General features: G+C 45.1%; 1 protein-coding gene across 7 annotated transcripts in view; it reads left to right on the forward strand.

Annotated features, from left to right (window-relative positions):
• Window positions 1–16,330, forward strand: part of RGS7 (regulator of G protein signaling 7) — a 127,880-nt gene that overhangs the window by 84,328 nt on the left and 27,222 nt on the right. For 5 of the 7 annotated variants that reach the window (XM_081114273.1, XM_081114275.1, XM_081114278.1 and 2 more), the window contains exons 4-6: window positions 950–1,000; window positions 6,464–6,570; window positions 9,892–9,943. In XM_081114273.1, the coding sequence (XP_080970399.1) occupies window positions 950–1,000; window positions 6,464–6,570; window positions 9,892–9,943 (210 nt within the window). The remainder of the gene's footprint in view (window positions 1–949; window positions 1,001–6,463; window positions 6,571–9,891; window positions 9,944–16,330) is intronic. The other 2 variants (XM_081114276.1, XM_081114277.1) reach the window with 1 other exon arrangement.

Here is a 16,330-nt window from a genome sequence, read left to right on the forward strand (position 1 = left end):
CAAATTTAATAGGAATGAAAATCCCAGGTACATCACTCCTCTTACTTTAATTCCCATTTCTGCTCATGTTTTCTTTTTCTAAAAATATATTTTTATTGATTTCAGAGAGGAAGGGAGAGGGAGAGAGAAACGTCAGTGATGAGAGTGAATCATGGATCGGCTGCCTCCTACACGCCCCACACTGGGGATCGAACCCACAATCTGGGCATGTGTCCTGACCAGGAGTCGAACCGTGACCTCCTGGTTCCTAGGTCGATGCTCAACCGCTGAGCCACGCCAGCCGGGCTCTGCTCATATTTTCACCATTCATGCGATTCACAGTGCCACTGGCCTGGGAAACCTCGAGTCCTCATTTAGTTAATTCTCCAACTCACCAAAGGCCTGAAGCAGGTCTCAGACTTAGTGTTAATTCACTTGCACACTGAACTGGTCCAGAGCCTTATTCTTTCCACCCTGGACCACAGCCCCTAGGAATATTGACATCCTGCTTTCTTTCTCTCTGGTCTGAGGCTTTCCCCATGCACGGCCAGTCAAATTCCTTGACCTTGCTTTGACAAGGTCATCTTCTGCTCAGAAACAATATGTCTCTTTCTCTGACTGATTTATAGAAAAATAACCCAAATTCTTTAGCCTAGAATTCAAGGCCTGCAGTATGCATACTTACCAGCTCCATGTTCCTGTTACTCCCAGTGTGCAGTGTACAGAAAGCGTGCAGTGGGTGGTTTTTATGGACTGCTCTCCACGTTTGAACTGACACATGCCCCTTCAGCAACTAAATTTCTGTCTTGTTCATATTTCAAAATTTACCTCCAACCTAACATTTCCTGCAGATTCTACGTCATCTCTCCTATATACTAGTATGAGTGCCAAAAGTGAAGAATTCTTGAAATGAATTTATATATAGACAAATGTTTACATATATTTGTGTTTTTCTTTTTTCTTTTTCTAGGGTCAGACATTGTTCAGTGGTTAATAAAGAACTTAACTATAGAAGATCCAGGTAAACAAATCATTTTCCCGTTGATTATTTTTGTGGTTTTTAAGAAATATGTTTCTACTCTGACAAGCAAACAAACCTGAAAAAGTTATAATCACACTTAACTATGATGATAGCATTTATGCAGATTTAATGGTAGTCAACATATATCCGTCTAAAATGTATTTGGTCTATGTTGACCATTTTTTATGTATTTGACATTCCATTTTATAAAACTTGACTTGGGTGGCGTGGCGATTGTTGGAATGGAGGGATTGTGTACCTGTTCATGTACCAGTGGTCGGCAAACTCTCTAGTCAACAGAGCCAAATATCAACAGTACAACGACTGAAATTTCTTTTGAGAGCCAAATTTTTTAAACTGAAACTATATAGGTAGGCACATTGTTATTAACTTAATTAGGGTACTCCTAAGGCTTAGGAAGAGCCACACTCAAGGGGCCAAAGAGCCGCAGTTTGCCGACCACAGTCGTGTACTATTGAACATGGAATTTATAGCAAATGATCAGGAGGTAATGAGATTTCTCTTCGTAAAACGCATAAGAGTAAATCTCATTATTTTATAATGGCCTTAGCTCCCATTTTCGCATGAGGCCTGAGAATGTTGTTAGTTTCCATCATGCCCACATGATTCTTTTTAATGCTCTTATTTAAATCGCGGATCCCTTCCCTGTGGTGGGCAGAGTGTCCACTCTGCAGTTCTGATCTGATTTCCAGGGCATGGGGATAGCTCTGCATCGCCTGGGACAAATTCCTACGTATGTGAGGAATCCTTAATGCCTTTTAAATAGTATCTTGTAAGAGCCTTCACAGGTGGCCAACAGCTCACATCGCTGAAATGAAAATAAGATGTATTTGTTTACAAAAGATGCTGAGAAAACAAACAAAAAAACAACAACAAAAAATTGGGATTACAGTGACTGAGATTGCCGTGGCAGAGAAAGATGGAAATACACTAACTACTCAACCCATCTTCCCCTTGATTAGAACAGAATTCTGCTTGGCTTTGCTCCTACCTCTTATTCCACTTTAGAACGCTCTGGAAATAACAGCACATGGAGATGCAGACATTTTATTTTTCTTCATTTTGAGCTGACTTTATAAAAGCCATGTTATCATAAAGTGTAGCTCTCATTCTAAACGCCTATATGCATCCCCTGTTCCTTTGGTACATGAGCTTTGAAAATACTGTACTTATCCTAGCAGGTTAAGTGGAATTAAAACAATTAAGTCAAGATGAAGTGGCCCTTGCCAGCATCATATTATTACGAGGTGAAAAGAAGTGATAATTATTGGGAAAGGAAGCCACAGTCATACCAAGATTACACTGTGGCCTCAGTTTAGTAGCATGCCTGACTTTATTATAAGCTGTGGCACCAGCCGTAGCCGGTTTGGCTCAGTGGGTAGAGCGTCGGCCTGCTGACTGAAGGGTCCCAGGTTTGATTCCAGCCAGGGGCACATGCCTGAGTTGTGGGCTCAATCCCCAGTAGGGGGCATGCAGGAGGCAGCCAATCAGTGATTCTCTGTCATCGTTGATGTTTCTATTTCTCCCTCTCCTTTCCCCTCTGAAATTAATAAAAATATATTTTTAAAAATAAATATAAAATATAGCACCAGACGGAAGACCCCAGCACACACACATCCATACACACACACACACACACACAACCAAAACCAAACTAAACAGGCACAATCATTGATAACCAGGAGACTGATTTTCAAGGAATATTATTGCTCAAAGAATGAAGATGATTCAAAAGCATATGTTTTTGTAAGTTAAGATTGAAAGTGTACTTCAGTGACAGTATGAGAAGCAGGGAAAATATACAGATACAATAAGCTAGTAAGAGGCAATTATTGCTTATAATTTATCCATGAGATATCATTATAGCTATAATGAGTATAAAACTGATTTTATTTGCTTGTTTGGCGGTTTACGGATGCTTTAGAGCTCCATTTGAAGATACATAAAAAGACAATCCGTCATGTCTGGGGGGCACACTATCCTTTAGTCATACGTGTGACAGGCTGCAAAATTAATTTTTGTTTGTCTGGTTGTTTTACTTTTTAATGAGCTAATTTACCCTCTCCTGAGTGAAGAGTTCTGTGCTAGATTTTTAAGAAAAGCAAGATGCACTGATGATTGTTCTGAAGATAGAAGAGACTTTGCGTATAGAAAATGAATCCGTCTGGCAGCATGGTTCTAACGAAATGTAGCCAAGAACATAGGTGACATTCTGAAAGTTCCTCTCACGGTGGCATGGGTGAAACCAATCATACCATTTGGAACTGTTCCTAAAGAGAGATTAAACCATTATTAGAAGGCCGGGTCTAATTTGAACCCTGTAAATTCTCTGAAAATATTTAAAAATAAGAGAGGAGACGGGCCGGCGTGGCTCAGTGGTTGAGCATCGACCTAGGAACCAGAAGGTCACGGTTTGATTCCCCGTCACAGCACGTGGCCGGGTTGCAGGCTCGATCCCCAGCGTGGGGCGCGCAGGAGGCAGCCGATCCATGATTCTCTCTCATCACTGATGTTTCTGTCTCTTTCTCTCTCCCTCTCCCTTCCTCTCTGAAATCAATAAAAATATTTTTTTTTTAAAGAAAGAAAGAAAATAGAGGGACTTTATGGTGGGCTTTGCTCTGGGAAAAATCCTTCCTAGTTTCCCAGGACCCTCATGGCACAGAAGGGGCTTCGCTGTCGCAGAGAAGATGGAACGTCCCAGGGCTACCCACCCATAGGTTCCAGGTCATTCGTTTTTCTCTGAGTAAAGGCCACGATGGATGCCAATCAGCTTCAGGGAGGTGCTCTCAGTGTTGTGCAACAGCCTAAGAAGGGTGCTTTTATTCTGGGGGGAAAAAAGAGTTTATGAGCAAATAGAAGCTCCTGTTAGAGACAAACCGTGATATATCGGTGGAAATAAGCTCACCCTAGAAACGCAGGCAAGCACAGCCAGGGCATAGCCAGAGTCTCAGAGAAAGATAAATTCATCGGCTGGAAATGTTATCTCAAGGCCTAAAATAATAGCATATTAAGTGAAATAACACCTGTCGGTGATGCTCTTTTCTTTCTGGGAGCGTTCCAAACATTTTCAAGCCATTAACAGGCATCCGGACACCCTGCCGATACCCTCTCTGGTTGAACAGGCTTCAAGGGCAGGGCGCTGGCTTCCAGCTTAGAAAAGCAGCAGGTTACAGACACTTACTTTCTGGAAGTTCAGGCAGACTGAGTAGGTCAGCTTTTGGGGAATCACAGGTGTGTGTTGGCGAATAGTAGGCGATAAGACCAGCGGTTCTCAACCTGTGGGTCGCGACCCCTTTGGCGGCCGAACAACCTTTTCACGGGGGTCGCCTCAGACCATCCTGCATATCAGATATTTCCATGACGATTCATCACAGGAGCAACATGACAGTGATGAAGTCGCCACGAAAATAATGTTATGGTTGGGTCACCACATGAGGAGCTGTATGTAAAGGGCCGGAAGGTTGAGAACCGCTGGATAAGACAAAGATGGTGGAGGTTTGGGTCACACCACACCCTGCCTCGCTCTTCTGGGCTATTTCGACTCAGCCAGGTGTGCGACGGAAGGAGAATGTCTGGTCCTTCCACAGTAGGTACATTCAGCTGGCCTTGGATTTTTATAAACATGCACCCTCAGTATTATTCATTGCTTCCCAGCTGTCCACGGCGCCCCCAAATTTGATACATATGCCTAATTTGCCAGCAGATGTGCAGTGGCAGCCGAATAAATTTTTGGTCACTGAGGCAGTACCATAAGCAGGAATAAACCATTGAAAACATGAAAGTCTTTTTAATCCATGAACCTCACTTGCTTTTTTTAAAAAAAAAAAATATTTTTCTTGATTTCACATTTCTGGAACTACTGTGAGAATCCTTGAGCTAAAGAACCATAGTAGCTACTTGTCGAAGAAACATAAATAAATCCATAAATGAATTGCATATAAATATACACAAACATAAAGGAATCTCACTCTTTTGTGTTTTCTGTATACATATGCACTTGTTAGAATAAAAAATTTATTCTGCACAGTTTCATATTGCCCAGACGTCAAGTTAGCAAACTTATGTCATCCCTGCACAAATACAGCGACAGCTCTCCTAATCAAATTGGGTTACTCCTCTGTTGGAAGCAGTTGTTGGCTGCTGTAGACCGAGTATGACAGTTACAGTGTTATGTTCTGTTTTCCAGCCTGTTGAGAAAATACAGTGTTTTCACTGTCAAATAAGCCTCGTCCTCGTCCATGTCTAGAATACTGTGTAAGTAAAATACCGTATATAGTAAAGGCGAGAGCAGTTTGAACACTCACAGGACTGGAGGCTCACTTAGTACAGCATAAGCAGTTTAACATTCCCTGCTAAAATCACCGTTAATGATCCATTAGATACAGTCGTGGGCAAACTACGGCCCGCGGGCCGGATCCGGCCCGTTTGAAATGAATAAAACTAAAAAAAAAAAAAAAAAAAAAGACCGTACCCTTTTATGTAATGATCTTTACTTTGAATTTATATTAGTTCACACACACACTCCATCCATGCTTTTGTTCCGGCCCTCCGGTCCAGTTTAAGAACCCATTGTGGCCCTCGAGTCAAAAAGTGTGCCCACCCCTGCATTAGAACGATCACTGATAGTATTTGATATTTATGATATAAGCCAGGGGGGGATGCAAGTGGGAACACTTTTAAAAGCTTAAAGTGCTGCCCAGCTGGTGTGGCTCAGTGGTTGAGCATCCACCTAGGAACCAGGAGGTCACAGTTCGATTCCCGGTCAGGGCACATGCCCCAGTTGCGGGCTTAATCCCCAGTAGGGGGCGTGCAGGAGGCAGCTGATCAATGGTTCGCTCTCATCATTGATGTTTCTCTCTCTCCCTCTCCCTTCCTCTCTGAAATCAGTAAAAATATATTTAAAACAAACAAATAAAAAAATAAATAAAAGTGTAAAGTGCTATATACATGCAAATAGAATTGTTTGTGGGTGTGTGGATCCACATGAACATATAGCAGAACACGCCCCATCTATAACATGAAGGAGTCAGATTCTGAGATTTCGGAAATCTCTCTGCGTTTCAGTATTCCATCCCTTTGTGTTGCGTTCTTGTCATCACGGGGTGGGGTTCGCCCCTGCACAGTCACTGCCAGCAACCAGAGCTGTCTTCCTTCCTCCTGGGAAAGAGCTGAACGAAGACAAAAAAGTACAAAGCAAGGCTTTTTGGGTGCGAGAATGTGCTCAAAAGGAAACATGACGAAGTGTCTCTCTCACATCGATGTTTCTCTCTCCGTCTCCCCCCCGCCCCCTCGCCCTTCCACTCTCTCTGAAAATCCGTGGAAAATGACCTCGGGTGAGGATTAACAACAACAACAACGAAAGGAAACATGACAGAGCCCTACTTCTGTACATCAGTCATTTTAAAAGGTTTTCACGCCTTTTTGTTTGTTTCCGTGCAACAGTGGAGGCCCTCCATTTGGGAACGCTGATGGCTGCCCACGGCTACTTCTTCCCAATCTCAGATCACGTCCTCACCCTCAAGGATGATGGCACCTTTTACCGCTTTCAAGTAAGTTTAAGGAAAATATTCTTTTTGGGCATCTTATTTTGTTTGTTAATTGTTTTGACAGGAAATTTGAAAATTATAACTTATTTAACTTAGGCTAGTTAATAACAGCCTGTTAAATTTAAGACATAAGAGTATTAAACAAAGAGAGATGGCTTGTGCTTAGTTTAGATGATTTGTGAAAGCTAAATTCTATGGTGACGAAAGTTATATTTTATATCAAAGGCTTGAGAGATACCCAGAGAGGAACATGATGGGATTCAGGAAGATAGGAGAGTTCTTTATCCGTGAGTTACACTTTAGCTTCCAAATTTAGGATACTCTGGCCCCCACCTGTGATCCAGAATCATCTCCAGTCCAAGCAAACTTTCATGGAATGGTTGTAGTTCCAGAGTATAACCTAGCTAATTATTCAAACCCTCTACATATGGGTGCCCTCGACCAGGAGTTTGACCAGGTTGTGGGTCCGGCCCGCCAACCACCTGCGACCCCTCCCCCAATCGACCCCACCCCCACCCGGATCGGGGGCAGGGCCGGCCGGACGCCACCCATGCACGAATTCGTGCACTGGGCCTCTAGTATTCAATATTAAATGGTAACAATTTTAATGGCCATCCACATTTGAAATAGGATCTAAGTATTTGTAAATCTAATAATCATCAAATCTTAAAACCCAGATTTTAAAAGACAAAAACAACAGAAAAGCCAGGAAAAACTGAATCCCTACTATGGTGTTCACTTCCATGTCAGGGGATGGCTCCAGGAAGCAGAAGGCTCTGTATTACATTGAACTGAAACTCAGCTCCTTGGAAGGATTTTAAAAATCATGAATTAAAATGGAAAACTTGTAATATCATGTTTACAATTGTTCCACTGAATGATTGAGATTCTAGCCATCATTACAAATCTGAAAAAAAGCTTCAGGGCATGAGTTTGAGGCAAACAGAACCCTTCATTTCATTGGCATGCAACAATATGTAAATCTGTCTCAATTTTTAGTACATTTTTAATCATGTCATTTTGTATTAATGTAAACTTGCAGTTGTCTAATTTTCATCTCGTCGCTAATTGGAATTGAGGTCTGACATGATTTTCCCGGCCTGTTTTATGACTTTCACTACATTAAAAATGTGCCAAAGATTATTGAGAAATGGCTGGACAGTTTTGGATCAGTTTTATCATAGCTAAAGAAGCCAACACTCACACATAAAAATGTCCTAACACCTGTGCAGACTGTAAAAGCATATTTTTTAAATTCTAGCAAACTACAAGTTTTTGCTAGTTATTAAATTGCCTTTTACTATAAATAAAAAAAAATTTCCTAGGGAAAAAATCTTACAATATTAGTGAAGAAGGCTGCTTTTATGACATTTCCACATAATATTAGAGAATAGAATAGTTTCATTCTTTCATTTTTATAGTCAGGAAGTTTCTAATGATAAAAGAATAAAGAAAAATTGGAAGAATGCGGCAAGAAGACCTTGTGGTTTGCAAAAAATAAAAGAATATAATCTGGCCAATCTAGCTAAAATAGGTACTTTAAAAGTTGAATAGATATTGTGTGCGTACACACACACACACACACGCACACGCACACGCACACGCACACGCACACACACCTCTCAAAATAAAGAAACAATCCGAAGGGAATAATGAACTTTAAGAGAAGTGACTCAAAACCCACATGAAAGCAAGATTTTCTTCCCTTTGTTCCCCAACAGTGTCCCCAGAGTCTTTACCCAGTTGCATTTCTAAGAAATTAAATCCTCAAAATGAATCCCCTGCAGAGTCAAGTGGGATTCCGATGAGGCGGGGCCCATGTAAAGCCTTCCTGTCCTCTATGTCTCATGGTTCAACCTTTCCGCCCTAAATTTCCACGGCCCCTTTGTTCTCACGTGTACAAAAAACTCTTTATCGGTAGCTTTCTCTATAATACCGCAGCAATTGCCAAGGAGCGGAGAGGAAATCAGAAAACCCTGGGGAGTCCTGAACAGCTTGGGATGCTCTCCCCCAAAACACACCATTCTCCCCAACACTCCCCTCCTGGAGACGCCTCTCCTAGAAGGTAGAATTATCAGAGAGGCAATCAGAGATGGCACACATGTGCTGGTTACACATGGATAGTTAATGTAATCCTATATCATAAAAGCCTAATGTGCTTAAGTGTTCTACCCTCCGACCAGTCGCTGTGACGCACACTGACCACCAGGTGGCAGACGCTCCTACTGGTAGTTTAGCTTGCTGCTGGGGTCCGGCGGATAAAGACTAGGCGAGATGAGCCAGACATGCCCTGGAGCCCTCCCACGGTCCCTCCCCGGCCCCGGCCGTGCACCCGTGGGGTCCCTCGGCCTGTCTTGTGCCCTCTTGCAATCTGGGGCCCCTTGGAGGATGTCGGAGAGCTGGTTTTGGCCTGATCCCCGCAGGCCAGGCCAAGGGACCCCACCGGTGCACAAATCTGTGCACCAGGCCTCTAGTTGACCAATAAATAAGACCACAAGGCTGATGTCCACAGTCACTGTTCTGTTGGGTCCTGGTATCACCATCATCTGAGAAAACAGAATTTGATAGACAGGTGGTCATTGATTTTCCTCATGGTCTGGAGCCAAGCATGTCCAGGTAGCAGAGCTAGAAAAGCCCTTTTAGAAAATATAGTGTTGACCATGACAGTAGGGTCCTTCTGATCAGACATTGGTTTTGTAGTTTTTTTCAGTTTCTAGAATTTCACAGAATCAGACTTCTGTCTGTTGTTAATCATATCAATCAACTAAGATATTATAAGTTAAAAACATGATCTCTGGTGGGTGCAGTTTAGAGCAATACATGTCTGTATTAAGAAATGTTTTTTAAAGTGAGGTGGGGGTGGGGAGTGGTTTTCATCCGGTTGGATAAAGTTAAGAGCTGTAGTATATAATTAATAAAACCCAGGCCAATGATGGCCAGACCGCAGGGAGAGAGTGGGACTCAGGGTGGAGCTTGGGATCTGCCAATGGCCATGTTGAGATACATGAGTCATAAAACAATTTATGATATTTAAACGCGTTTTATCCCAAGTCATCCTCTGCTGTCAGTCTTTGTGGATGCAAACGTTTTATGTCGGCTGACATAAGATGGCAGCAAATGTGGGATATTTTGGGGGCTGAATCATTGCTCAGCAAAGGAAATGTAGAAGAAAAACCTTCCATCGCCTCTCTGGTTTATAAACAGATCTGCACTGGACTATTCTAGAATCTAGAGGACTGCTAAAGATAAATGCCGCTCATAAACCAGTAACTCTGGTCATTACTTCCGTGTCTAACCTGGGTCCCACTTCTTTTCATCCCTCAGACGCCCTACTTCTGGCCGTCCAACTGCTGGGAGCCGGAAAACACGGACTACGGTCAGTGCAATGTCTCTTCTTATGTGGGGCAGCCGTGTGGCTGCGTGAACACGTGCTCGCATGTTACTGCTCCTGTGATGGAGAAAAGAACCGACCCTTGTCAGCATGGGGCTCACGTTTCTAACACGGAATTTGCGAATGGCTGTGGTTTTTGGAAAGTTATACCAAACCCCGTGGCAGCTCTTTCCATGGACTAGTGTCCGCTGAGGCTGTTAAAGAAAAATAGATTTTTCTTCTGAAGAGGGTAAAGGCCGATACGCAAGCTTTAAAGAAAGGCTCTTAGTATTTTTCCATCGCACGTTGGTCTGCTAGGAAGAGTTATTACAAAGGGGCCCAGAGGGCCAGAGTTCTGGCTCCCCTCTCCCTCCAGGCTGTGAGAATTGTGGTAAGCCCATTGACTCTCTGAGGCTTAATTTTTCTCACTATTTTTAAAAAGTACATTTTTATTGATTTCAGAGAGGAAGGGAGAGGGAGAGAGAGAGAGAAACATCCATGATGCAAGAGAATCATGGATCGGCTGCCTCCTGCACGCCCCACACTGGGGATGGAGCCCGCAACCCGGGCCTGTGCCCTGACCGGGAATCGAACCGTGACCTCCTGGTTCATAGGTCGGTGCTCCACCACTGAGCCACACCAGCCAGGCTGATGGCACTGTTTCTCCGGCGGTTAAGTATACCGAATGAGCTATGCCACTGTATTTCCGTCATTGTCACGGGACAAATTCTGGCAGGCTGTACATTCTGTGACGGCCTGGGCTGTGCTTTTGTGTTAAGTGTGAGGTGTTGGGTTCTCGTTACAGAAGCTTCTGGTCAGGCCAACAAATGTTTTTCTGAGCCTGCGGAGTCCCCTGCTGTTGCTCTCTGGTGTCTCGGTAAAGCTTTGGCCCGCTCCCAGCTGTTGTAATAAAAGTGACGGTGGTAACACAGGGTACCCACAGGTCGCTGTGCTATTTGTCAGGTTCCAGTATTGTACCTCCCGCTGATGCCTGGAGCTTGCAAAGCCTTCCCAAACATACTTCTGTTTTAAAATAGACATTCTTACTGATTTCAGGGAGGGAGTGAGAGGGAGAGAGAATTGGAAACATCCATGATGAGAGAGAATCACGGATCGGCTGCCTCCTGCACGCCCCACACTGGGGATGGAGCCCACAACCCGGGCACGTGCCCTGAGCGGGAATGGAACCCTGACCTCCTGGTTCCCAGGTCGATGCTCAACCCACTGAGCCACGCCGGCCAGGCCGTATTTCTGTTTTAAATGTATTTTACCAGCTGGACAACAGTGTCTCTGCTTAGGTTGCAGGAGAATGTAGGATTTCTCGGCCCAACTGACTCAATTCTCAGTTTAAACCACCGGATGCAATACCTGGTCGCTAGCATCTGCCAAGAGTGACTTGTGGGAATTGGAATCACCAGGACACTATTTTAGCCTTGAATAAATTCATGAACAAATAAGCACATTTAATTGAAGTCACATCCTACAGTTGAAAAACTGCATCCACTTTAACTTCTTAGTATATTGTGGCTAACCAACGCTTAGAGGAAGGTGTGCATTACCGAGAGGTTCTGAATGGAAACTGCTGTTCAGAACGTAAGAAGTGAAGTTATTGCCCTGACTGGTTTGGCTCAGTGGATAGAGCGTCGGCCTGTGGACTGAAGGGTCCCAGGTTCGATTCCGGTCAAGGGCATGTACCTTGGTTGCGGGCACATCCCCAGTAGGGGGTGTGCAGGAGGCAGCGGATCGATGTTTCTCTCTCATCGATGTTTCTCTCTATCCCTCTCCCTTCCTCTCTGTAAAAAATCAATAAAATATATTTTTAAAAAAATGAAGTGAAGTTATTGCTAAGGTTATCAAGCCAAATACCAATGTCTTAAAATCACGTTCTTTTATTTGTGTTTTTTGGTTTTTCTGATTCTTCACTTTCTATTTATTGATTCCCTTTTTTCCCCCTAATTGTTGAACGTATTACAGATGTCCTCTTGGTTGGTGTGTATGTTTTTCCCCAGTGACCCCCTCCACCCTGCACCCGCCCCTCCCAGGCCTTCACCATTCTATGGTCTGTCCCCCACCCTCCTCCTTCCCCCTGAAATAAGTCAGTCTTTCCGTGCACCTGTGTCTCTGGTTCTATTTTGTTCATCAGCTTCCACCTGAGTGAGATCATGCGCCACTTATCTTTCTCTGACTGGCTTATTTCGCTCAGCATGATGCTGTCCAGGTCCCTCCATGCAGTCACATGTCCTTTGGATTCTGAAGTGACCGTTTTATAATCAGTCCTGACAAAGGAGCTGATCATCGGCCCTCTGCACCTCCATTTGCATGATGCGTTATGTTTCCAAAAGGCTTTACGTTGAGTGTTTCCTTCACTGTTCACAGCCATGAAATCTGAAAAAAAAAAAGGATGTTAAAATTTTTATTTCTCAGGAACCTGGCTCAGCGAGGGCCGATGCCTTTACTTACCTCTCTAGGACCAGGCATCCGCTTACTGATTTGAGAATGATTCCTCCACTGTTCGTCTGCGGGAACTCTGACTTTTACCCGTTGCATGTTTTTCTTGGGTTGGTGGGAAAATTTGGCCCACTTATTCCTTGTATTGATTTTAGAGGGTCCCTAGGCCTGGCCGGCAATCAGGGCCAACCTGTGGGGTGACCAGCGGGGCAGTTGGGCCCCCCCACCCCCCAGGCCCCCGCTGGTACATGCCTTGGCTGGCCTGGGGGGAGCTCCTGCATTGAGCGTCTGCCCCCTGGTGGTCAGTGCGCATCATAGTGGCTGGTCGTTCCACCAGTCATTCCGCCGTTCGGTCAATTTGCATATTAGGCTTTTATGATATAGGATAGGATAATCTTAACCAGGCGAATTCTAAGCCCATTCACAGCCCTCAAGTGCTGCTCGGTCACCCATCACTTCCCCTCTCATCCTTTAAGGAATCCGGAAACCATGCTGGGAACCTCTGGAGCAGATCCAAAGGAAAGGAAGGGATGCAATAATCAGGTCAAGTTTAAGGCTTAAACATTAAAGGTCAGCTTTTTAGAGGTCAACGAAACAGGTCCTTCAATATCTTGGCAAAGTTCTGGCTCACCCCAGCCCTTTTTCTTTCTGCATCAATTAGGCTATTTTAATCCTCTCTCCTTGTACGTCCGGAGTGTCCTTAGGCGCCTTATTTCAGCAGGAAGATGTATGAAACTGCTCCCAAGGTTGCCTTCCTTTTAGGATCTACCCTTGACTCAGTCTGAGTATTTCTCTAACTGGGTTCAGATTTCAACTCCGCGGCGGATTAGCTGTGTCCTTGACAACTTGTATCCTCAGCCCAGCCCAGACTTTGAGAGGAGGGAATTACACATGTTAGCCCGAGGGTCGACCTAGGAACCAGGAGGTCACGGTTCCATTCCCGGTCAAGGGCACATGCCTGGGTTGCCGGCTCGATCCCCAGTAGGGGGCGTGCTGGAGGCAGCCGATCCATGCTTCTCCCTCCTCACTGATGTTTCTCTCTCTCTCCCTCTTCCTTCCTCTCTGAAATCAATACAAATATATTTTTTAAAAGTTGTATAAACACTCAGTGCCTCTCTCCCCCCATCTGTAAGACAGACAGTAGCCTCTGTGGAGGGTTAACTGGCTAATTTATAAACAGTGCCTGACCTCCAGCAAGTGCTAGATAATCATTAACTTATTCTTATTTTCAAGCTATTATTCATAGTGTCATTATCTTCCAAAAAGAAGAGGCCTCGGAGGCCCTCTGTCAGCCAGGAAACAGGCTTTTATTTGATTAAGTCCGCTTGATGGCAGAGCTCAGGACAGGGGTGCAGGGTGGAGGCGGGGAGGGCAGGGAACCAAGATTCTGCAAACCAGCTTTTCTTGTGGGAAACGGGAGGAGTGAAGACACGAGAGATGGAAACTTGGAGAAGAGGGACATACCCACACGTTAGCCACGTCTTTTATTTAAAATCAGCCTTCCCACCCGGCCGGCGTGGCTCAGTGGTTGAGCATCAACCTACGAACCAGGAGGTTGGGGTTTGATTCTCGGTTGCGGGCTCCATCCCCAGTGTGGGGCGTGCAGAAGGCAGCCGGTCGATGATTCTCTCTCATCATTGCTGTTTCTATCTCTCCCTCTCCCTCTCTCTCTGACATCAATAAAAATATATATTAAAAATAAGTAAATGAAATCAGGGTTTTTTTCCCCCACTGTACCGCCTGCTTCCCTGGGCGCCGCCGTCACCTCCGGTGTAGATTAGGTATTGGGGTCACCAGGTATTGGGGTCACCGTCCAGCAGACCCAGAGCTGTTTTCAGATTTGCCGTCGCCTGGGCGGTTCTGTGCTCAACTTTCAAAAATCACCACATGAGTCATATCAGCTTGCATTCCGTTTAGATCATAACAGGAACCAGGTGCATTAATTTGGAGCAAAACAGAATGCGTTTCAACCATCAGCAAGAGAGCAGCTGTATTGTGCTCTTTTCGGTGGTATTATTATTTTTTTAAATTGTGCAGCTCACCCCTTTTTTTTACAATCCATTTGCCTCATGTAAGCTTGAGTGATTTTTTAAAAATACATGTGCATTGATTTTAGAGAGAGGAAGGGAGAGGGTTAGACGCAGTGGTTCTCAACCTTCTGGCCCTTTCAATACAGTTCCTCATGTGGTGACCCCACCATACAATTATTTTCGTGGCTACTTCATCACTGTCATGTTGCTACTGTTAGGAATCGTCATGTAAATATCTGATATGCAGGATGGTCTTAGGCAACCCCTGTGGAAGGGTCGTTCGACCGCCAAAGGGGTCGCGACCCACAGGTTGAGAACCGCTGGGTGAGAGAGATAGAAACATTGATCAATCAAGGTACATGCCCTTGACCAGAATCCAACCTGAGACCCTTCGGTCCAAGGGGCCGACAGTCTATCCACTGAGCCACACCAGTTAGGACTCATCTTGAGTCACTTCTTATTTATTTATTTTTTTAAAATATATTTTATTGATTTTTTACAGAGAGGAAGGGAGAGGGATAGAGAGTTAGAAACATCGATGAGAGAGAAACATCGATCCGCTGCCTCCTGCACACTCCCTACTGGGGATGTGCCCGGAACCAAGGTACATGCCCTTGACCGGAATCGAACCTGGGACCCTTCAGTCCGCAGGCCGACGCTCTCTCTCCACTGAGCCAAACCGGTTAGGGCTTGAGTCATTTTTTAAATGTCAGTCACATCCTATCACACTGCTCACACCCCTCAGAGGTGCCCATGACACGAGGACCACACCCCAACCCATTGCCTGAGCCCCCAATCCCCCCAGGACCCACCCTGCTCTCCCGATTCTGGCAGCCCGGCTGGTCCCCTGCACAGGGCAGTCCTTGCTGTGCTCTGATGGGAACGCTCTGCCCTCAGCTTAACTTGGTCCCTCCATCCCCATCTCTCTCTATCCCTGCCCCCCGTCTCTCTCTCAACCTCGTGCTTCAGTGGTGTGGGTTTTATTGTCCAAGGCCCGACTTCAACTCTTGCCTCCACCAAGAATCACTTAATCTCATCCAACCTACCCGGCCTCATCTGCAAGACGGGGAAATTAATAGCGCCTGCTCGAAATAGCACCGCGCAGTTTAAACCGTGCAACGTATAGGGAACACTTAAGTAATTCTTGGCACACGCCGAGCGTTCAGTAAATATCGACATCGTTGCTACACTGTGTTTAGCACTGCCCGTTGTCTGTCACGCGCTAGAGTCTATAGACGGATACGATGCCAGCTGAGAGCAGCGATGGCCCCCTGGGCTCATCATGGTGTCCCGGGGGCTTAGGGCAAGCTTGGCACAGGGTAGGCACTCAGGGGCCATTCACTGAACAAACGAATGCAGCCACTCTCCATCCACACCCCTCTCACTTTTTCTTCTTCTATTTTCTCCCCTTGGAAGCAGATATTCGGCCCTTTTACGGGAATCCGGATACTTTGAAGCTCCGAGCAGTTACTTGACATAGGCCCTCGCATCCCCTTAAGACGATGAAAACCTTTATTCTTAGAAGATGGTAAAGCTACCATCCTTTAGTTTTACTAGGACAGACTGAAAGAGTACTTGATACGATGGCGCCCCCTTGAGGTAGAGGGTGGGATTACAGTGTCCCACCTCCCCTCTCCAAGCCATCACCCCCACCCCCCACCCCCTGCAGGGGAAATTGGAAGCGGTGTTCGCTGCCTCCTCCAGGCCATCCTTGCTTTGACTTTCTCATGGCGGACAGAGCTCGCATCTGTTTTGTTTACAGCTGTACTTCCCTCACTGAAGTCACAGCCTGGAACAGTGATGGCGAACCTCTGACACGCGAACTCATTTTGGGGGTTGATTTTTCTTTGTTAAATGGCGTCTAAATGTACAAAATAAATATCGAAACTAGAAGTCTTTGTTTTACTATGGTTGC

The sequence above is a fragment of the Myotis nattereri genome (genome assembly GCF_964212035.1).
Source record: "Myotis nattereri genome assembly, chromosome: 20".
In the NCBI taxonomy this organism is placed as follows: domain Eukaryota; kingdom Metazoa; phylum Chordata; class Mammalia; order Chiroptera; family Vespertilionidae; genus Myotis; species Myotis nattereri.